Below are 24,042 nucleotides of genomic sequence, written 5' to 3' on the forward strand. Positions count from 1 at the left end.
GATTTATAGAAAATTAATAATTCTGCTGACAATTCTGATGACACTCAGAGAAGTTAGTTTATGCTTAGAAAAAAAGAAAGATTACTGGAAGAAAGTGCAGAGAAGATGGGAGGGACTTAGTTGATGTGTGGTTTTGAGAAAGGATCTTGACCAAGGACCATGATTTGCCTGGGTCCAGCAGCTCCATTTCAAACCATTCAGGCTGGAAGGAACGTGGAAATGTCTTGTTTGTGACCTCCTTATGCCCTGTCTTATCTCCCTCCTGCCTCTCCCCAGACATCTAACTGCTATCACCTCCTGTGTCTCTGCTTTCAGACAAGAACCTGCAGCACCTGAGCCTTGTGATGCTTTCCCTTCAGCAAGGTTCATCAAGGAAAATGCTTTAGCTGGAGACAGGAGAGCACAGTCTGGGCTGCCGCTCAGCACTGAGAGCTGAGCAGTCGGACTGGGGATCTTGCAGTGTGCTCTGGTGCAGGAGATGCCATCTGCCAAACAGCCTCCCGAGTGGTGTTTTAGCAAGTGGGCTAAAATGAACATCCTGTGCACGGCAGCTGAAGTCCGTCACAGCTGTCACGGGAACTTGCATGCACAGCCCGGGCTGGAGGTGGATCTGGCTCTGCGGGGAGGCTGGGCATGTGGCCAAGAAACCTCCCTTCTTTGCCTATGTTTCCTTTAGGGGAAGGGAAATGCTGGCTTAGCACAGCCAGAAATTGCTCAGAGGAACAGGATAGTACTGAAAAGCATTGGCATTCTTGGGTGCAGCTCACCCAGGCAGACACTGACACCTCTAACTGAGCTTGTCAGAGCCTCGTGGCCAGCCCTGCCTTTTTTGAGGTCACAGTCATGAGTACCGTTGTCCCCAAAAGCAGCACATGTTCTTGTCTGCAACAGCAAACAGGCTTTCTGAGAAGAGAAAAATAAGAGCGGGAACACCATCCCTCCTTTGTTTATCCCTATCATCACCTCCACCTTAGTCCTTGTGCACCTATCTCAGATGCTTGCAGGACATGCCTGCTCCAGGACATGGCTGTTGGAGCTACAGAGGGGAGCCTGGGGGTGAGTAGGGCCATGCCCTTAGCTTCTGAGGAGGGCAAAGCTGCTGTGGTCCAGACTCTTCCTGATGATTTCATGTGAGAGCTAATTAATGGCCTCCCCACGTCTCCATAGCAACTCCATGCTGTGCTCTTCGCCCTGATCCAAATGGGCATTCTGTACACTTCTGAAGCCGTAGCATCAGCATATTAATAAGATTTGCTGACGTCCTTTGCTTTCTGCCATATTGGCTGAGAACTCTAAATTTGAATAACTTTTAAAAAGCACTTTTCTTAATCAGCTCCTTGTCCATTCTCTCATGTGACTTGAAGCAACTGATCCCATAAGTCTTCTGGATCTCGGGGCTAAAAGTAGGTGGAGTCTGCTCTACCTGCTGGTCTTTGCCATTCTCAGCCTTTAGGATATCCGCTGTCTGGCTTTTCTTTCTGTCTTTCTCTATGTTTTTTGGGGTTTTTTTTTTTGTTTTTTTTTTGTTTTTTTTTGTTTTTTTTGTTTTTTTTTGTTTTTTTGGAAGCTCCAGCTTCCACAGAGTCCCTAACTGCAGCAGGTGACAAGCATCTGCCACGAGTCAGTAGGACCACCCCAGTACTATCTGGGATGGACCATCTCAGAGATTGCTCCTTATCTTCTGCTTATATGGGAGAAGGGAGTTAAGCTCCATTCTCATCACCAGTCAGATGATGATTACCCACATCTAAAAGTCTGAGGATCCCTTTCTAACACTGTACCAACATTTACCAGCCATGCTGCTTAGTGATCCTAATGTAACAGGTGAAAATACTCTCTCAGTGCAATCCTCCTCTATTAATTACCCTCCAATCTTACATTGCCTTGTAAAATCTTTTTCTGGCCGGGTGGAGGACTTGGACATGACTACCTCAAAAGACCATTAATATCACTGCAGCCCTGGTGTGCCCTCTCTGGTGTCTCTTATCCCAGCCAGAAGTATAGGAGATGACTGCATTGCTTGCAGATCAAATACCCAAAAACAAATTTGTGTAATCTGGTTCTGCACCTGGTAGTCACAGGTCCTTCTTACCAGGTAAGGTTTGATGGGACTGAGCAGTGCAAGCAGACTGTGTGCTCTGAGGTGCTACGAACATTTCACATTTGAAAGGTAGGGCGTGAAAATTTTCTCACTATGTAACCTGGACCCAGACATCTGTTTCTGTCATCAAAAGCAGAGGACAGTGTGGTCCAAGGCACAGTTGATCACATTATTTGGTTTTGCTTTTCCTTTTTATCTCTGACACACATTTTGAGCTCAAAACATTGTCTCATTGCACAATAGCTACATTTTCCTCTACCCTGAAGGACAAGAGAATTGATCCATGACATCTCATCTTCATTCCACCTCCAAATGTCATCCAGCCATGCTGCAACAGCTTTAGTGCACGGAAGCTCTACATCAGTGTTGTGATGTGCCATTATGCTTTGATGGCATGTCACCAGATCAGGAACTCATGAGGAACTTCCTATGCTAACGGTCTATCTGTGCTAAATTTCCTTCATATTCCTAGTCTGATTTTCAACACTCCAGCTTCATTATCCCAGCCACGGTGGAAATGCTTGTCTATGTCAGGTGACCCATCTCCAACCCCTCTGCTGCCTACCGTGGCTTTGGTCATGTCTGGACAGCAGTGACTTAAAGTTCTGTTGGTTCCCAATGTCTTGTTTAAAGTTCCTGGTGTTGCCCTCCTTGTCAAAGCACAGTATGATCGGGGTTGATCGTGCCCAGGCATCATTAGAAATACATGAGAGCAATCAATTTGATCTCTAACAGTCCCACAAACACCAGGCAAGATTTAGCTCATGTGTTGTTAGCTACCCACGAGATCTGAGATTTGATTGCAGCTTCTCTGGCTGCTAGTCACTAGAGCTGGATACTTATCTCATAGGAAAGCAATTTATCAAATTAATTTCACTTTATATAAGCACGTTCACTATTCCCAGCCACGAACAGATCCCATCATTGAATGCAGACTGCATCTCAGGCTATAGGTTGCTCATAAGCAGTAGTCAGTATTTTTAGAGTAATAACTATAGTTCTTTTTCAGTGTCAGCTCCTCAGGTCATACATGTAAATTAAAGAGTATATTTGTATTCCCTGCTTGGATGGATGAAACTGCCAGGAACATTATTTTCACTCATAATTACTAATTTGACATTCATTTCCCATGAATACTCTTCACTATTTGCTTAAAACTAGCTTCCATGCATACCATTGCCAATGAATTTTCCCTCATTGGAAAACTGACATGGAAATGTCACAGCTATAAAGAAACGTTTGAGTGGTGGGGTTCTATAAACATGAAACTCTGCTATGCAAACAAGGACCATTCAAAAAAAAAAAAAAATCAAAAAACCATTGAACAAATTAAGAAAAAGGCAACCTTGCAACCTCTTGCAGGGGCTGATCAGTAAAGACAGAAAGAGATCTCAATATCTGTTGGGGAAAACACAAAGCCACAGGTTACTACCAGCTGAAATGGATGCATGTCCCTAGAAATGTGTTTGTTGAATCCACTCAGATCTTCCTCAGGCTCATGCAGATCCCCCATTTGGTGGACACACAAGGGCTGATGTGTTCCTTTATGACTAGGATTCTGTTTTTTGTTTTCTCACTAACTAGACAGATAGTTTCTTGTATGCCCTCAATCATTAGTTCCGCAGGAGAGTTCAGTGAATGTTTATTTTCCTTAAGGTATCCAACTCCTTCTCAGCTTTGATTTGCATCAACCAAAATCTCTCAAATTGAACAAAACCTGAAGCCAGACTTAATTGCCTAAGTCCCTGGAGTCGTATGAGTAACACCACAATGCATTTAGCTCTTTCCAGAAGAACTGATGTTATTCTAAGAATCCACAAATAAGATCAAAACCTGTACAATTTGGAACGTGGCTGAACCACCATGTTAAGTCGTGAGCCAGATCTGAATCTTGGGTGTTAGGCCAAGGCCTCCTGCTCAGCCCTGCTTTTCCACAGGATGCTCCTCCAGCTCTACAAGTCTGAAGGATGAGAGTTTTGTTTATTCCTTCTGAAAGGGCAGAACTGTCACTAGCAGTTTTGACAAAGAATTTTAACTAAAAATAGTGAAATTAAGAGAAATAACCCTCTACTCTCCTCCCACTGTGTTCAGGTTTTATCACCAGCTCAGCTGATCCTACATCCATTCACTCTACCCTGTATTTAAAAAAAATATATCCAAACACACATGCACACACACTGCAAAACTTTACACAGCTTTTGGTTATTTCAGGTTTTTTGTCTGTCTGATAACTCAACCCTTTTAAATCTGTCTTTATCTTTGTAAACTGAGAGCTGATTTTCGTGAGTTCTGGAGATACTGTAATAAAATTTTTCTCATCTGTTTTCTGTTTGGTTTCGTATGTTTGTTTGTTTGTTTGGTGGACAAAGAATGTGAATGAAGGATATTCTTCATAGCTACAGAATCATAAGAAAATATAAGGGATTTTTCCTTCCCCAAAGAACTAAAATCACCCATGTACCCCTCAGCATCTCCAGATTTCCTTGGAAATACGTTTTCTTTACCTATGCTTTGGGTTTTTCTGCGGTGATGGTGGTTTCCCAGTTTTATCAGACATACCAGAACATAGGCTAAAAACCAAACTCAGATTTGCCATTTACTCCAGGTTTTCCAGTGTGAAATATAGTTTTGCCTTTCTCAATTTTATGGTATTCAGACACCTTAAAGAGCAGTGACTCAGGAAGTTTTACAGAGGTTGAGCTCTGGCCTCACTGAAGGCAACAGCAGCCTGCTGGCAGGCATGGAGTGAAACGAAAGGAGACCTGACCCATCCTTCTCTTCAGCAAGAGCTGACACTACCTCTGGTGAGAAGTCTTCCAAAGTGAAAATGCCAAAGTGATGCCACCTCAGATCTGATCCACCCTTCCACCTGCTGTGTCTTCTCCCCGATGAGGCCCTTGCTTTACTCTCAAAGGACTGCCATCACCTTCTGTCCTTCAGCAAAGCTCAGCATGGGCTGGGTGAATAACTCAACATAAAGCTGGCATAAATCTCAACAGGAGAAATATCTTTTATCTTTAACCATTTACTCCCACTAGGAATAATGGCAGTTCTTTTACATTTACATATAACTCTTTTTTGTTTGTTTGCTTTGAATTTTTTTTGTCTTTGTCTTGGCACCTGCATAGCAGAAATCTTTACAGTTCATTACAGAAATTTGCCCCTCTCTCTGCTCCTCCCTTTATTTATTTACCCTGCTGCCCCTGAGGACTAGCAAGCAACACCTCCAAGGTCAAGAGAGAGTAAGGTGTTACTCTTTTATGACGGATTATAGAAATAACAAACATGCCTGACAGTTTTATACAGCTGCTAGAACGGGTTTAGTTTTCAACAAATGAAGAATTTCCTCTTTTTTTTTTCTCTTTTGTATATTAATTACATTTTACAAATTTTGTTTTTCCCCCTTCTTTGCGTTTTTCCCCCTTTTCTTTCTTTCTTTTTTTACTTGTTTTTTTTTTTCCCCCTTTTTTTTTTTTTTTTTTTCCTCTTTTATTTTTTTACAGCAAAAGGATCAGTCACCAACGTGTCCCACTGAAAAGTCCGGGTTAGCAGAGTTTGGCTGTCATCTGGTCCGACTGTTTGAGGATCTCGGTGTTGTACAGGTCTAGAGCGTGGTTCACACGGATGATTTCACTGTTGGTGAGCTTCAGGCGGTGCTTGAGCATACAAGAGAACAGATCCAGCTGGGGCTTCCCCGGGGCCACAGGAGGTGCCAGTCTATTGATTCGGTCCCGAATATCCAGCAGCAAGAGCATGACGGAGGAGGAAGAATAGAACTGCCCACCTTGCGTGTACGACTGGTTGACCTGCTGCACGGCGCTGCGCAGAAGGTCAGCGTTGAAGCGCAGGCTGTAGCCGTACACCTGCACGTCCGAGATCTTGATGTAGAACTGGCGCTTGCTGGGGTCAGAAAGGTCCACGGGCCCTTGGCCCGTCTCGTTTCGCAGCAGGGAGGGCAGCCGTGTCCGGCTGCGTAGGTAGATGTGGACAGTCTCGAAAAAGGTTTTCCACCGGTTGCCCAGTAGCAGGGTCCAGTTGTAGCACTGGCTGTTTTGGAGGCGGATTTTCTCCCAGCGTGGGTAGCCGTACTCCCCAAAGGGCATGTTCCAGCCCTCGGAGTGACTCCCGCTGAACGGATTGACATAGACAAAGAACATAGGGTCCAGGCTGCTGTTGCGCATCTGGCAGATGCGCATGGAGATCCCAATCACCATGTGGATGAAGTCCATCCTGTTCTTGTTGCTCTTCAAGGTGAGGGACATGCGTTTGCGCCACCTGGGGTCAAAGAAGGTGTCCAGGCGGATCTCGTTGCTGATGAAGGTGGTATGCACGTACAAGCGAGAGTCCATTTTCTGCAGCAGGTACTTCAGCTCTAGGTCCTGGAAGTCCAAGTCCGTCTCGAAGCTGATGAATTGCTCACTCCGCTCTGAGTCTACGTTCTGAGGCTCGCAACGGCCCCGATAAAGCTTATAGCCCTTGTTGCACGAGCCACAGAGAGAGATATTGGCAAGGCTGCACATGGCACAGCTGTTGTTGCCCCCAATGATGCAAGGGATGGGACGCTGACACAAGCTGGTGCCACCGTGGCAAACACAGCTCCGCTGGCTTTCCAAAAAAGTGCCCCAAAACCCATTCTCATTGCAGTAGAGTAGGGACTGGACCCGGGTAAGCCATTCCTGTATTGTCCTGCAGGTAGGAAGAAGAGAGAATTAGCATCATAGAGCCTCACAGAATCCTTAGTGTTGGCATCTTTCTATGGTCATAGTGCTTTTAGGGATATAACTGGAGCAGAGCTTTCAGGGCATTGATATCCTACTACAACATTTGGGAACTATTCCAGGTTACTTCTAGGCTAAATCTTACATCTGGTGTTTATTCCTCCCACAGAGAACAAAAGCCCTCTAAGAAATAGCCATAAGTTAGCACTGATCATCTAAGGGCTCTGTCTTCACGCTGCTCTAAGAGCTGAGACTGGCTCAGCCTTCTGACAATGCTCCCATCAGCGTAGTGCTGAGAAAGTTCAACCATGGGAACAGAGCTGATAAAGCAGTGCCAGAGGCTGAAGTGTTATCAGGTACTGCAGCATAAATCCTAGACTGGCAGGAGGCAGCCGCCCATCTCCATATCACAGGCAATTCCCTCCACTCCCCAAAAACAGATTCTGTAATGGGATGACACAAAGCCAATAGTAACCTCTGCTCGTGGTGCAGAGTGCAAAACCCAGCAGAAGAGTATGCAAGTCAGGGTGCACAGAGACCAAGCTGCTTGAATGGATTCTCCTTTAAAAAATCTGCTGCTAATTCATGTCCTCTTACAGCCTCTCATCCAGCCACGCTTACCCATTCCCAGGTCCCACCACTCCCATCACTGCTCCATGAGCACCCTCATCTCTGCATCCCACAGCCCTGCATTGGCTCCTAATGAATGACACCATAACCCACGTTTGCTTTTCATATGACCGCCCTGCAAAGCTGCCTCGCTGCCCCTTCTCCCCCCTCTCTGGGAAATCTCAGCACAGCAACTCCTTTCTCTGCAGCCTCCAGCAGAACGCCTCGTTCAGCCTCGTCCAGCTCCCTCCTCCCCCCCGCCTTCCCCTCAGCTAATGAATACTTCATTGTCTCTTCTGGGCAAAAAGTTCTTGGTAGCACTGCAGTGAGAGGACTGGCTAATGACAAATTAGGATTCAGTCCCTGTAGAACAGGAGGAGTGATTATGGACAGAGGCTCTCAGAGCTGGATTAGTGAAATTCATGGCACCTGCATCGCCTGACCTCCGAATAATCATTAAGCTGTAGGCTGTATCAAAGAAGGCATTAAATGATACAGCAGCAAAGAACAGCAAGATGATTAGGGGGAGGGAGTGAGAGGAGGGATGAGAGTGTAAAACAGAGGACAGCACTGGAAGGAAAGAAATAATCGAGGAGCAGAACTAGAAAGGGAAAAGGAGAGGAAAATGTGCAGGTAACAGGAAAAATAGGTAAGAAATGCAGAAGGCTTAGGGATGCTGAAACGAGCAATAACTGAAAGACAGAGAAACGGCAGGAAAGAAAAGAAGCACAAAGAAAACAGAAAAACACAGTGAAGGAGAAAAAAATGAAGTGAATCATCACAAAAACTCAGAAACCTTGAGTGCAGGAAGGGGCAATTTTCACATTCCTCCTGTGGTACAGGGCTGTCAGGGTTGCCTACCTATGCTCAGCGCTAGCAGGAGCTCTCCTGCCAGTGGAAAAGCCTGGTCCCTAGAAAAAGGGCCCATGACATTGCCTGGCTTCTAGGATGGTTCTGCTTGGAGCACTGCAAATTTGAAGCTTTATGGTACAGATTTCATATGTTGATAATGACAGAGTTCTTGAGATGTGAGCTGTGCAGAAGGGATGCTACAAAAATTGGAGTAAGATGACCACATCCTATCCAGCTGGTGTGTTCTGTCCTAGGGAAGAATAAAAAGGAAAAAAAGAGAGAAAAAAAAGAGCTCTCCTTCCTTCCTTATCTTTTACCAACTGTTGGTAGAGCAAAACAACAAAGGAGTTTTGGCTGATATTTTGCAATTGAAACTAGTAATTTTCCTGTTCCTCAGATCAACTTAGTGGAGGAAAGATGGAAGGAGATCTGCAGGAATTGTTCTGTGTGCACATCTTAGCGCTCAGCAAAGACACAAGTAGGACACAAGCGAAGAAAAGAACTACCCACCATCTGCTGATGGCAGCAATAAAGGATGTAATTAAATGAAAATGCAGAATCCAGGGCAGAGCTGGGCACTGACTACAAGCATGACAATGGGAAGCATGATAGAGAGAGAGAGAGGAAAAGCGGTAAAATTACCCCATTTTATCCTCCAGCTTGGTCAGGGTAAGCATATACACAGAATCAGTCAGAGCCCTTGGGCTGACAGGAGGCAACTCCTTGAAATACTGCCCTTGATGGCTCAGCTCATGTGAATGTAACCAAGACAAGACAGAAGGCAGCTGAAAAGAGCCACTGTTTTGAGAGCTGAGAGTCAGCAGCAGAGTTGCCATTGACTTTTATTTTTATTATTTTCCCTTTCATTAAGCCGTCATCAATTTCTCTTTCTCTCCCTTAATAAGATTGCAAGAGTTATTTTGCTTAATGTTTGCTACCTCTGCTAATTTAAATATGAAGTACTAGAGTATTTGAAATTAATGAAAAAGAAAACAGTCTACAAAGGTAACTGGAAGCAATTTTACATTCAACTTTAATATCTGATGCTCCAAACTTAAATGAAAATAATGACATCCAGGCACAACTGCAAGCACTAAGCTGCAATGGTTCCTTGCAGTTGCGCACAGGAGTCATGCAGCCTGGCAATGCTGGGGACTAGGAGCCAGGTGGTCGTGTTTCACCATTTAAAACCTATTGCACAAGAACAACAAAACCAAACCACCATCCAGCAGAACAGATTCTTCTTTCTTTTTCCTTCTTCTTTTTTTATTTTTTTTTTTATTTTCTCAATTGCAAAAACAAAGGTAAGAATTTAAGAAGTTCTCCTTTACAAGCTCAGCTTTCACTGTTCCCAGCAGCACTAGCTGCTGTGCAGATACCTTTGAGCTTTCTGTACACAGCAGTGAAACAGACATCGCTGTTTTCATTCTCAGCAGTTGGGAGGAGTATTTTAACTAATGACAATATGGCTGCAGCCCAGAACATGTATCAACCCCCTCCTTTGGTGTTATTTATGTTTTACATCCAGAATTTTAAAATAAAATACGACTGTAGGTGCCCATTCAATATTGAAGCTTTAACAACTGGGGAGTGGTTTCTTTTTTAAACCAACAAACTTGGCATCAAAGAGGTGCTTTAAGTAAAATGTAAGCAAATATAGATATTTATATTTCTTTTTTTAGCTGTTACAAAAGGTTGTGGAAAAGTTATCCTAATTGCAAAAATCCCTAATCTTCCTTTCTGTTGGAAACACCACCTCTACCTTTCCCTGAGGGCAATGGACAGCAGTCCTATTTCTTTTTTTATGTTGCTTTTGAATATATAATGTGTATAAAAGGAGAGAGGCTTGCTCTTAATAGAACCTTTCCATCCTTTCAAAGCCACGGGCATGCTCGATAAGCGTCTGTTGTTCTGTACGGTAACAATTAGGAAATCAGAGTATTTCCAAGCTGTGTGAAAAGAGCAATGACATGCATACCTCTTCTACCACAGAGCTGTCTACCGAGCCCCTCCCCTGCCTAGCTACAAATGCAGAATGACAAATAAGAAAAGAAATGATAATATGCCTGGTGGTGTTGACTTAAACAAATCAAGCACATCAGTCAGTTAAAAAAACCCAGCTGCCATCATCCATTTTGTCCTCCTTTCCCCAGATTCTATAATACAAGTTGGAGGCTCCCTTTCTGCCTGGCTGACTTTTTAAAATAGAAGAGAAATGCTAAAGACATATTTAGCTGAATGCTTGGAGCAGCGTGGATCTCTGCTCTCTGCTGTTGTGGCACAACTCAAAATAAAGCCTGGACTTGCTTGTGACTCCTCCACCCATCGGTGGGTTTGTAGCAATGGGGCCAATGGACAGGAATGGGCCAACTCCAGGAAGTTCTCCAAAGTCTTCTTTTCATAAACACTTAATAGATATTTCTCCTCATCCTGGGTAACACCATCTAGTCTTTGTCCAGTGACATGAAAATTTTGGATAATTAAAGAGACCTGAAACCCTGGAATTGTTTCCTGAGCTGCACCACAGTGGAATGAAAACTTAGTATGCATAGCAGCCAGTGGGCAGGATGATAATAGGACACAAAAATCAGATCATTTTCTCTTGAGTTTGAATATATATGCAATAATGGAGCTAAAACCCAGTTCTACAAATGTTAACCTGGCCTGACTACTTCCAGAGATGCGTGGAAGAAAAGGGCACTTGGATTCTTTTTTTTTCCCCAAGATTTTCAGTGTTACTTCATTCCAGAAAATGTGGAAATAAACAGCAAGCAATATTTAATAAAAATCTACAGATGCAATTCTGCAGAAGTGTTGAGAAGCAAACATGCTTAGCCATAGGGCAGTGCTGAGAAGAGCCAGCGGGAGGTGACTATTGGACATCAATAGTTATTGTTGGCGTAATGGAAAATCTGCCCTCTGCATGTGTAACAACATCACAGGGCTTTTGGTCAGCACCCGTTCCAAAGTTTTCCACCAAACCTTTGTACCAGCACACCCGCCATCAATTCACTTTGCCTGCAGGTCCCCGAGCCCAGCCCTACCCCATCGCTCCCATCTCCACGAAGGCTGAAGGTTACCTTTCTCTAGGCAGCTGGTGGTTGGGGTTGTGCCGACATCGGACACTGAGGCCGAAGAGTTTGCGGGCAGTGCGCTGGATCTTCTGGCGCTGGGCTTCCAAGGAGCTCTGCAGCAGTTTGTAGCGGTTCTGCAGGTCCCAGTCGTTCCCCCAGTGCTGGTGGATGCTTGCAATGGTCAGGAAGTGGTTGCTAGGTAGCCTTTTCATGAAGGATTTGAACTCATCTGGAACGCACAGGGAAGTTGAGAAATAGAACTAGAGGACTATCATGAAGTTGCAAGGAGTTTCATGTGCAGGATGGAGAAGCAGCAATGATGTATGGGGTGCCAAGTGCTCTGCTAAGGGGAGCTGATGGCTGTTAACACACTGGGATGCTACTGTGCCCCAGGAAACCCACCACTTCCATTGCTGCTATGGTATGGGAAGTGAAATCCACAAAATAATACAGTTAATGTGCACAAGGTGGAGAAAGACAAGACCATGTTCCCTGCAGCATGGGGGTATAGTCTGGGGACTGTGAGAAAAAGCAGGGAGCTGTAATCACCCTCAGCTAGAGTGCTCATTTCAGTTGTTTTTCAGATGCTCCTAAAATGCCATTTGTTGCTGGAAGTCAAATCACTTTGGCTGTATCATTAGGAAAAAAGGGGGAAGAAAGCTTCAGAAAATCCCCAATGGAATGGTTTGAATTGTTCTAAAATGTCCCGCTCTCTCTCTCTTTTTTTTTTTTTTTAAAGACACTTCTTTTTCTTCATTTCAAGTCAAATGAGTCACTCTATGCAACAATGTGAACAAAACAAAATATTTTGCAGGGCTAAAGTCAGAAAAAATGCATCAGTTTTAGCCAAAGGAAAAAATCTAACCAATCTAAAAATATGCTCTTAAATGTTATTTTGTGATCGTTTTATTTCTGTTTGATTTTGCTTGATAATAATAATAATAAAAAAACTTTATGTTAGATCTGGGTGTTGTTTTGTTTTTTTTTCTCCTATCACAGAACAGAAATTCTGATCCTTTTTGTTTTTATGACCATTCCTGTTTATGATCCTTTTTTTCCAAACCAAGTAGGATAGTTTGCTTAGACTCTGATTGCCAGGCTGGGACATCCTCATGTGGATGAGACAGATGGTTCCAACATCCTCAGTAGAAAATAGCCCATTTTTTGATACTAGAAAACTGTTTGGCACACTGGGACCTTGAGAAACTTGAGGAGTGGGCCAACACAAACCTCATAAAGTGCAATAAAGAAAAGCAGAAAGCTCTGTGCCAGGGCAGTACAGCCCCAACATCAGCACAAGCTTGAAAACAGCCAACAGCAGCTGGAATGGTCCCAGCTTTGTGGTGAGCACCGTGCTGAAGATGGGTCAACAACATGTTCCCTCTGCCCTTGTAGCAAACTGTATAAGGGGCTAAATCCAGTAGATAAGGGGAAGTAAATATTCCCTACTTCTTGGAACTGCTGAGGCTGCACGTCCAGTTTTAGGGACACCCAATTAAAAATGGGTGTTGAGAAACTGGGGAGGACACAGCTGAGAGCTACAGAGGTGGTCAGGGGCCTCAGCACAGGTCCTGCCAGGTCAGGTGCAGGGATCTGCACTTCTTTAATCTGGTGAAGCAGAAGCCAAGGGGCAATCTAATGACACTTCTCAGAAGACAGTTACAAACAAGAAGGAGAGAAAGTCTTCTTATTAAAGGTAGATGACATAACAAGGACACAATCTGCAGCTTGAGAAGTTCAAGCGACTTGTTGGAAAACTTCACTTAGAGGTAATGCAGTGCTGGAATGGGCTGCCCAGAAATGACGAAGAATCTCCTATTTTAGACCAGTGGACAAAACCACAGCTGACCTGATTACTGCTGGTGATGGTCAGTGCTTCTAGCCACAAGTTGGATCAAACCCCCACCCCAACCCACAACGCATTCAGTGAAAAGACACAGCCCTCCTTTCCAGTACTGTTATCAATGCTATCTTTCTTCCTTTCCTCATTATTTAAAAAAAATTATCTTCATCTCACTTTCAGAAGGAAAAGAGAAGACAAAAAAAAAAAGCAAAAAAAGAAAGCTTGAAAAGGCAGATATCTAACAAGAAGAAATAATCCATAGTGTTACATAGAATTATCAAAGCAGATAATTTAGAGCCTATTGTACAAAGCTCGTATATGTGAATTCATAAAACTATATATATTTGCATAACAGTTTTCCTATTATTTAACAATCTGCAATTCATTCTTAACTGCTTAACAAAGAATATCTCTGCATTAGTTGGTGGGATCACTACATAGATGGTAAATGGATGATCATGTCTTACTTGTCACACAGTGAAACTGAGCACCTAATAAAAATAATTATCACCATTGTGCTATCATGATCCACGGGATATCTGCTTGTCTTCTTCCCCAAAAGATAACTGGGAGATGCTTTTTTAATCATCCCTCAGCTTTTCACTCCATCAGTAATGCTGCTTTCAGTGCCCTTCTCCTCCCCAAAAATGATTCTCTCCCGTGCAGTGGTCCTCTGAAACTATCATCATGTATAATTGCTTCTGTTGACCATGCTGATTACTTCTCATACCTTTCAGCAGTAAAAGCCTTGCATTTGCTTCCCGCCCCTTATAAATCAATTTCCTCAAAAGCCTGTTTGTGCAGAAGACCAAGCTTTTTTCCCTCCGATGATGAATGTGCTACATTTTTCATAGAGACGGGTAAGGGAGAAATTTCGGTGCAGTGTGCACATTTTGATACTGCAGTGCAACGTTGGGGGAAAAACAAATGAGCACAGAAATCTGGCAAACTAACAGCTGAACGGTGTTGTTTTGTAAAAAGGGGGAAAAAACAAAGAAAAAGAAAAGACTATCCAGAAAGTAATTCTTCATTATTTATTTATATTCTAGCCATCTCCAGAGGTCCCCCAGCCAAGCTTGTGCTAAGCCTTGTACTTTTCTGTATAAGAATAGTTCATTCTTAACCCAGAAGATCCCAATTCACCGATCAGGTCGTTTTCCTTTTCTCGCTGCTGTATTTCTTGTGGCAGAGGATATTGCTGACGGTAGGGCTGGGACTACATCTCCCAGAATGCCCCACCTTTCTGCTGAGTCACCGCACCGCTGGCCATGACTCATCACTGCAGGCAGTGCAGGTCTGCAGTCCCACCTCTGGAGGAGCTGCTCTCCCATATCACACCATCCATTTATTTCCCCCTGCATGATTTTTGCTTTTATTTTCTATTTTTTGGTTGTTTTTTTTTTTTTTGAATTGACGTAGGAATCCAACTCAGATCAGAAACAGAATATAGATCTTTTAGGTTATCAGCATCTTCCTGCACAAATGTTATTTGCTTTCATGTGCCTTTCACCCCGCTTTATTGAGAAAGCCTTCAGATGTCATTAGAGATTTTTCTTCTGCTGTTCATTATAAAGAAAATCCTCCAGTTATTGGGTATTTTTATTAAAACAAAGAAGCCAAACACTAATACTGTAGTCTTTTGTGACAGCAACTTTCATCTCAAAGAATGAGTTCATGCATGATGCAACAAAATGATGAACGAGATGCAGCAGCTTTAAACATGGAGATAATCACTCCATCTAGTCCTGAAAAGCCTCCAGTACTGGGTGGAATATGGCCACAGTGCAGCAGAGAATTGCACTGCAATGTGTCACTTTAACATGGCAAATGAAAAACACCCTTTCCTGTTGAAATCTCAAGGCATGGGAGACTGAATATAATTATCTACTGCAGTCTTTGCTTAGATCAATTGCAACAAGTGCCCAGTGCAATAGTAAAACAGTCACTGGGGGACTGTAATTCTTTGCTCTCCATAGGGCAAACCGTCAGTGTGTCTGGGTTAGAACCCCTGCAAAAGGATTTGATGAGTGGTGGCCAATGTATGGCTCTTGAGCAGCTTGTGTGGAATTCCCATACCAGAGGTAGCAACAAGTAACATGGGTTTTGTACAGTACTGAGCAAGCAGAGCTCAGTCTCTGCTTTACCCTGCTGTTCCCACTCCATCCATAAATCTGCTGAAATAACCTGAAAACCACTGAGCCCTTCAGCTAGTAGGCTGCTTCTGGAACTGCCCCAGACTGTGGATCCCCATAGTATGTGCCCTGCAGCAGTCATCTATCAGCCTTGGGCCACTGGCTGCTGCTCTGACTGCTCTCCCAAGCACAAGGCTATTTTGTCTCATGTTGCATGAGAAATGTAGCAGCCTTCATTATGGGTTTTGCCAGCATCACAGAATCAAAGAACACCTTGGGTTGGAAGGGATCTTAAAGATCGTCCAGTTCCAACCTCCTCAGCATCAATGCACTGACACTGACAGTACTGGGAGAAAGCAGAGGAGGAAGAGAAATGTTCACACCAACAGACATCAGTGCTGTAGGAAAGAGAAGTCATTTTCCCTTCTCTCTGTCTCAAATGAGGTGTCATCTGGCCTGTGCTCTCCCCGTGAATTGCCTTTCACCAAAGCAGAATAAATCATTCATGCAAATCTGAAAAGCAATTTCTGCATCATTCATATTGTGGAAGTTTCTCTGTAGGGCTATTAAAGAGAGGTTCTGAGCTGGTTTGGATTGAAAAATCAGATTTTTAATTTAAAAACAAAAAAAATCTTCCATGGAAAATATCTCTTACACATATTATTATGTGCAGTGTATGTGGTCTTACATGTACACACATAGAGAAAAAACAAGAATCCCTCACTATCAAGATCATACTTTGGGGCTCGAGATCATCTATTTTTTATCCAAACCGTAACACTATACTGGAGAAGAAAATGATTCTCAACTAGTATAATTTGTTTGAAAGAAATCAATTGGAAAAAGTGTTTTGCTTGGTTACCTGAATTCTCCAGATCTTTATAGGCTTCTGTCCAGGTCTTGGCCATGTTGGCTAGAGTGTACTCCATGATCTGGATGTCGGTGATGGGGCAGTTGCACTGTGGGAACTCCTCTGCGCATTGGCAGCCACACTGGCTGTTCCTACAGATGTACTCGCCCTCCCCATTGCACATGATGTAGCTCAAGGCAGACTGGACAAACTTCTCTTGTAGGTACTGGGGGAAGATGATCTGGAGACCTGGAGATGAAGCATGAATGCGGGGGGAGGGGGGGGGGGGGAAGAAAAAAAAAAAAAGGTCATTTCAGGCATCTGCTCTGCTTTCAAAACCTGTTTCATTAACAGCATGGGGAAGTGATACTGAGGAATTAAAAACTGTTGGGAGATTTCTCTCAGCGCTGTCATGGGTAAGGAAGATGGTTAGAAAATATACGCCTTGGGTGCAAGCAGTAGATGAGCTGAGATCAATTCCCCTCTTCCTCCCAGTCCTGGGTCCCACTGTGGTGTGAAGCAGCAGAGACCAAAGCATCCCTTACCCCATGTATTGGTTGTTGTGCTTTGCAGCCAAGCACTACCTCTGAAGTGATGAGCATCATGCTGTTCCGGGAGAGACTAAATAGGTTTGGTACCACAGAAACAAAAACTATGCACCGAAAAAAAAGAAAAAGGAAAAAAAAAAAAAAAAAAGAAGAGAAGAGAAAGGAAAACAGAAGAATGGAAAATAATACGGGGAGGGATTTCTAAAAGAGCCTTGCAGAGTTAAGTGCCCAGCTCCCACGGCATAAATACAGGAGCCGGGTACCTGACTCTTTCCAGCTCGCTCCCTGCTAGGAGGGCTACTTGCCAAATCCTATAAAAGTGCAAATGGATTTAGTGCCAGGGATTTCAGTGGTGCTCGGAAGGTTTACATTAGCTGAGAGATCAATCCCCAGCTCTCTTTCTCTGCAGCGAGTGTTTGTGCATCCATCCATCTGTGCAGGCACACGTGTGGGCGGATGCCTGCTCGGGTACCCGAGGACGTGATGGCAGTTTCCCTGCGTGCCCTGTGTACAACACATACGCCTTTGCAGCCTCTCCTCCTCCAGCCGCCATCTCTGGGCTCCCTGCAGACAGCCCTGGGGCTTTTGAGGACTCACAGCTGTTTCTCTGCGCCGGGGCTGTCAGCATCACTCAGGGTGCGTGAGGCAGGGCGGAGGCCCGCGGGCTCATCCCTTGTAAATGGCCCAGGGATGGCAGAGTGGCAGAGAGGAGTTTATGGCTCGAACAGCAGCACTGAACTCCAGCGCAACGAAGGCGCGCGGGTCAATTACCCATCTGTTTGTGTTTCTGCAGCGCTGAATTACCGTATCCGTTGCTGACAGCTCATTGGAGTGGAATGAAAATAAGGCAATAATTCAGAGGGTGAGAGCGTGCAGGAAGGGCAGGAAGGGCCACGCTGCCGTCCAGGAGTTCAGGCTCACCTCTGTGCTGGGTCTTGTTCACCTCAGGCCCCTGAGCACCACACAGCCCACTGCCCTCTGCTTCCACACAGACTCCTCAGCCTTGGCAGGGTCCCCCAGGCCCAGCAGCATCAGGGGGCAAGGGGAACCACGGGGACATCCCTTCTCCCCCTGATGCTCACCATGCCCGGTGGCAGCCCTGTCTGACCTGATTTGCAGCTGGGCTCAGAGCGGTGGCAGCTGCCAGGCAGGATGAGCATGGGGCACAGCTCAGCTTGTGACATGAGGCAGGGCTTCGGGCTGGGCCTTAGGAGGGGAGGGAGCATGCATGAGGCTGGGCAGATTACAGCATCTCTGTAAACATCATAGAGCTAGTCTGGGGAGGATCAGGGCAACAGCAGCATTTTGAGGTTTCTTTGCTCTTTCCTGAGATGTATCTGAATTAAAAACGTAGCTTTCCTCCTCTTGACTGCAAGAAGGGCTGACGTTCAGACTTTTAGGGATTTATCTGAAGCAGCCACCACAGAAGGATGATCTCTTTTCAAACCTTCACACTGACATTAGGGATGGTTCTTTCTGCCAGGCTCCAACACCGAGGAATGGAAAGAAAGCACTGAGCTGCTGGAGAACTGAGACCTACAGAAGAAGGTTGGAGAGCCCGAAGGCTGCTGCACTCCCTGAGCTCTCACGCTCACCGAAGATGGGGCCAGGCTCCTCGCTGTGCACTGACCCTGTTTATGCATGGTCCAAGTCCTGTGAATAAATCTTTCCACTTTCTGCTTCACGGAGGAGCAACCTGCCCTGGCCTCAACCTTTGAATATGAAGCCCAAAAGCCCACAGGCTCTTCAGCTCACTGTGTTTTCTGTTTGAATTTTAAGTCAGCTAAGAGCATCAACATGCTGTCTGGTTCCAGCTACGAATGGCACAGGCTTTGCAGACTTTTTCTGGAGTGGAAAGGTGTGAAAACAAGCCAGTAAAGATGCAGGGAAACCACTTTCCATTGGAAAAGACATACGCAGTGTGTCCCAGCACATGCAGAAACATGAATAACTTGTAATCTCCAAAATAAAACTCATGGTCACATCCCACACTGCAAGTATTTGATTTTTGTTTGTGAAATCTGTGGTCTCTGAAAAATGTTTCCAAGATAACCTTCTCTTATAAGAAATAATTTCATATTCCCACGGCAGTGTAAATGACCCTTTGTTTAAGTGAGAGTCAGACTCAGCAAAGCACCTGTATAAATACTTAACTTCAATGGGGCAAGGAGTTCTGCTGAAATCTGTGTAGATAATTGTAGCACTTAAGAAGAAGCACATAATTACGTGTTTAGGCCTGGAACACATGTAACACACAAATCCAACCACCCAGTGAATCATGCATGTACCTACTCCAAACTCAGCACTCAAGCAAATGCACGACAGAAATTACATGTTATTCAGAGATCTTCAAGACAAAAGTTTCCTTGCAGAAAAAACCTCTGCCAGCCCCAGCCCTAACAAAACAACTCACGGTGCTGTATCATTCCCTAGGTATTATCTTTGACTCCTACAAACATGCAAATAAGTTGCTATTTATTCCCTCATTGTCATCTACTGATTAATCCTGTCTCAGCAGCCAAGCAGGGAGTTGGCCTTAAAGACTGGGATCATGAACCAATATCATGAGGTGAACACCTCAGTGCAAGCCAGGTGCACAAGGAATTGGCTCTTTCCTTCATGGCAGCCTTGGGAGCTGACAGTGCAGGAAGAAGGCACGTCTGCTGTTGACTACTGATAGGGAAAATGTCTTGGTTTTGAAGATACCATTGGTCAGAAGGGGGAATTCTGAAGTGTAAAGTTCCTCTTTAAAAAATAAAGAGGAGCACAGGTTTGGTATAGGTTTGGCTTTGAAGACTGCAGGCAGAATATGAAGTGTCTGACAAGGGAACATGTCCTTAATTCACCTAGAAAATCTATTAGAGAGAGATGTTTGGCTTTGGACTGCATACAAAAGGCTTCCTGCATTAAAAGAGGTAAATTTCCCCTGCTCTAAATTAGAGCTATTTGAAACATTTTCCATAGAAGAGTTCTCTGTTGAAAATGCAGTTTCACTGAAGCATTTTGTGAGAACATGTTGACTCAAAAAGCACTTTTGACAGGGAAAGGTCTAAGTGTGTTTTTCATACTTCCTTCATTTTGTTTCACTGAAAAGCTGAAATGTTTTCGTTGTCATTACAGCTCTGCCCATCTTGGTGAAGACTTTAATATTAATTGTGACGTGAATTTTAATATTCCATTACCATATTTGATGTAACAAACTACCCAGTGTGCAATATCTCCTGATTTATGTTGCAATGTTTAAAGGGATTTTATCTTGTTGAAACAGTGCCATGCTGCAATATAGACAGAGATGGTCAGACCGCCCAAGAAGCCGCCTCTGGAATTTTAATTCTGCACAACTTTTCTGACTGTTGCTTTTTTGCACTCTGCTTTTCCAGTTTCAGCCCATCAATGTTTGGCAGGAAGCAGAAATTCCCATTTTCCCACTCATTGCTGTAGAGGTCCATGTTACCACAGGTGTTGGGCCTCGCACTATGTGTGCTGTCCAGTCCTTCCCTACACCTCCAGGCTGGCTGACCTCCCCAAACCCTGCACGCAGGTCTGGAGGTAGCAGTGGGCCCAGCCACCGAGCCCAAATTGCACATCTTTGAACACATGACTCTTACATATGGCTGCAACGAGGGACAGAGATGTTCCCTGTCATGAAGATGCTGCTCTTTTGTTGAGCCAACCTCAGAGCCAGAGCAAAGGTAGTGACATGGATTTCTGTCAGCAGCTCTTGCTTGGCTGCTAATCAGATCGGAGGAGACTCGGTCACGATCCATTACCAACAGTCCTGTGACTAATTCCTAATGAGGCCTCTCAGAGCAGAGGAAGGATCCTGGGTAATTACCCCAAGAGCTGCTCTCCAGATTAGAAAGAAAACATTCAGGTGTAGCTTTAAAGATCGCTCTGTCCTATTAAGAACAGCTTTCGCCTTCCCTCCTTCCATCACTGTCTCCCTTGGATTGGATCTGACCCCTGGTTTTGCTGTGTAACTCCATGAAACCCAATTCTTGTTGACCATGAGTTCCTGCTGCCACATCCCTCTGTCTGCTGCCTTGTCCTCCTTACCTGCCCTCTCTCTTCTAAAATTCCCTTCTTCTCTCTCCTTCTCCCTTCCAGCTATCTTGCTTTTTCTCTTTCTTTTAGGATCAGACAGCAACAGATATCTGCTGATTTACTTACTTACCCACTGTCTGCCCATGAACCAAGCTGTCAGTCTATTTAGCTCTTTACTTACTTAGCTGATGTATCATTCTTCGGTTTTCATTACCAACAATCATCACCACAGTATACAAAAAGCCTCAAATTGCTTATTGTTAATTAGGTTAAGTATCAAAATTCAGTGATTTCAAGAAAAGTGAAAGCAACCTGCCTATTATTTTTAAGGGCAAATAATAACAACAATAATAATATGACTCAGTAAATTAAACCCAGTTTCTTTGAAACCAAGATTAAAATAGCACTTGCCAAATTACACTTAAAGCTGATGTAATGTAGCCCATTCATCTGAAAAATTAGAGTTTGTGCAAGTACAAAGATTCCAGAAATAAAAACATCTGGGCAAATGAGCAATTAAATCCCACATTTCCTTAGTTTGTAAAAAAAATGGAAATAAACTTGGGAAATTATGCACCCATTGAATTTTCTCCTTCTACCAAAGTTGACTTCTTGATAACCAGCATGTTTTATTTTATTTATTAATTTATTAATTCAGTTGTGACTTCTGACTGTAGACTTCTGAACTAGCTCCCCAAGCTGGGACTGAAGCCACGGCTTCCAGCCTTCAAATAAAACATCTGTGATTTTCCCCCAAGATTATGTTCTTTAGAAAGTCCCAAAAATTGATCTGCACTGCTTTTCTGCAAATAATCACTTTGGGAGGGTGCGTGGGAACTGCTGAATCACAGCCTGAACCTCTGATTGATCACCTGAGGCTAGCAATGCGTCAGCCATGGGAGCACAGGTGAAGGCAATTCTCCTGTGCTGCTGGAAGGGGTGGAGCCTGGCTGCACCTCTCCTGGACCTATTTAAGAGCTGACTGCCGGGGGGGAAGGATCTCTTTCTGGACATCCCTCCTTCGGAGTTTTACAGTGAGCCCAGGACATGGGTAAGTCATTCTATCTATTCTCTTTTGGTGTAATAACCTTCTTAGCCAAACTCTCTGGTATATTTCATAACTGTAACGTCTGTACATTTATTGATTATACGGAGGGACAAAGTGAGATGTGGGCAGTATGTCCCATCAATACTAATGGAAAAAAAGTGACATTTATTTGTATTGCTGTATGCATAATCCACAGAAATCTGTCAAAATTTAGTATAGGAGGGGACACCCAGTTTCTTTGCTCAAGCCCAATCTGCAGCTTCTTCCACCTTTAGCTTAGCCCTAATCCTATATGGAACTTGAACTGCAGAAGGTGATCACAGCAAACAGGGAAAACAAAAGATCAGCCTGTTCTCATTGCATCCCCACTCCGTGCCCTGATTGCCCCTCTCCCTTCTTCCTGTGTCCTACCTTGCAGATGGAGTTTGCTTTCAGTGCTTTGCAGAAGGACAGAACTCACAGAGTCCAGATTGTCGTAGCTGTTACAGCCCAGGGGGCCAGTCCGAGTTTCTGTTACCTGCAGAGGATGTAGAAAAGAGAGAACAGAGTGTTGCCTTTGGTTCCAGCACCACATCTTCTCCAGGCAGGTTCAGACTTTGTGATACATTGACCCACTGCCACCAGCTGATGCAATCCAAAATCCATCTTATGTGATTGAGAGAATATGTTCCTCACTGGACAGACGTGGCTAATGCTTGAGGCACCCATGAGCTGGAAAGAACAGAGTGACTTGTGCCTGCTTTCCTTATGGAACAGCATGTTATCCTGGGCTTGGAAGGAGGAGGATCTCCAGTGGAGAACACCAGAAGCCAGTAGAGAAATTATTCCCTGGCATCTCTTAATGGAAAACAAGATGCAAGATGGATTGCCAGCCTGCAATGGCACCTAGGGCTCCCACAGCATATGCACACACCATCCTCCTTCTAAGGATAGAAGGAGGCACAGATGACCTGCAGTGCTGCTTCTGTGGCTGTTGCTGTTGGTTTCCAGCCATGGAGGAGAGCTGCCCTTCCTGAATTCACAGAGGGTGATTATCTGCTGTCACTGTTTCAATATCTCAATCCGATTTCCCATCCAGGAGGGAACAGACTCAGCCATGAGACACCACAGAACAATAATAAGAGCTGAAACCTTTCAGAAATGGCTAACAATGACAACTCCATCCACATTCACCTTCCCTGGAGTGAACTCCGCAACAATAAAATCCCTCCCCACTATAGGATGATTGCTTTCAGAGAAGGCAGCCTTTGTCTGCAGAGCCATTTTCCCTATTTTGTATGCTCTGAGCAGCTCTCCCTCCTTCCTGCTCCAACCCCCAAGCTGTCTCTCAGTCCATTTCATTCCAGATGCCTCAGTAATGCCACACAGTTTTTCACCTTTTCTTGCAGTGAGTTCATCAGAGAGATGTTTATCAGTCTTCTAGCCACAAGGGGAAAATATTCTTGGGTTGCACGGGTGTCCACTCCACAGACCTGCCTTTCCTTTCCCATCTTCATTGCTAATCTGGGTTATCTCTTCCCTCTCTTCCTTCCAGGAGTCACTGCCACGCATAGTGGAAATCTCCTAGCCTACATAACCATCACACTGAATTCCCACCTCTTTCCAGACATTACTTGTCTCAGGAGTTCACGTTCAGAATTTCTGCTTCCTGCCAAACCCCTGCATTAGTGGTTTGGGAATATGTAGCTGGACACAGTACCTTGATTGCTCCCGTAGAGATCTGGATCTCGTGGAGTCTCCTCATGGTGCCATCACGGTCTACAAAGTAGGAGGAAGCGAGCTGGTGCAAGGCTTCCACACTCTGAGTAGCGTTTCCTGACTTCCTGTCGAGGCGACTTTTGTCCATGTACATGGTGAGGGCCTCCTCTCCTGCAGTGAGAAGAAAAACAGCTTCCAGTGGGGGCCAGGAGGCTGCCAGGTAGGGCAGGCAAGATATTCCAGGACCTGGTGTAGAATATCCTTGTAGGTCCCTTCCAACTTGGGATGTTCTATGATCTATGATATCCTGTTTTACACCTCTAGGAAGAATATCTTGACACATAAAACACTTATTAGATGGATCCGCCTTTCCTCATTAGTATTAAGGAGCTAGAATCTCCTTCTCTATTCAACCAATGCATCCACTATACTCATATATCAGCTCTGCTTAGTTCAGTAGATGATGCTTTGAATGTTTATCAGTCAGCAGAGCTTCAGCACAACTGCTGGAAAGGATTCAGACCA

General features: G+C 44.4%; 1 protein-coding gene across 2 annotated transcripts in view; it reads right to left on the reverse strand.

Moving 5' to 3' along the window:
- Window positions 1-4,274: 4,274 nt before the first annotated feature.
- The window catches only part of BRINP1 (BMP/retinoic acid inducible neural specific 1), an 80,594-nt gene continuing 60,826 nt past the window's right edge, over window positions 4,275-24,042 (reverse strand). For both annotated transcript variants that reach the window (XM_052668627.1, XM_052668629.1), the window contains exons 4-8: window positions 23,519-23,688; window positions 22,231-22,336; window positions 16,192-16,428; window positions 11,361-11,583; window positions 4,275-6,787 (exon numbers count right to left, since the gene is read on the reverse strand). In XM_052668627.1, the coding sequence (XP_052524587.1) occupies window positions 5,647-6,787; window positions 11,361-11,583; window positions 16,192-16,428; window positions 22,231-22,336; window positions 23,519-23,688 (1,877 nt within the window). In that variant the 3' untranslated portion in view covers window positions 4,275-5,646. The remainder of the gene's footprint in view (window positions 6,788-11,360; window positions 11,584-16,191; window positions 16,429-22,230; window positions 22,337-23,518; window positions 23,689-24,042) is intronic.

Source organism: Tympanuchus pallidicinctus, unplaced genomic scaffold (genome assembly GCF_026119805.1).
Source record: "Tympanuchus pallidicinctus isolate F22 unplaced genomic scaffold, pur_lepc_1.0 scaffold8, whole genome shotgun sequence".
NCBI lineage: Eukaryota > Metazoa > Chordata > Aves > Galliformes > Phasianidae > Tympanuchus > Tympanuchus pallidicinctus.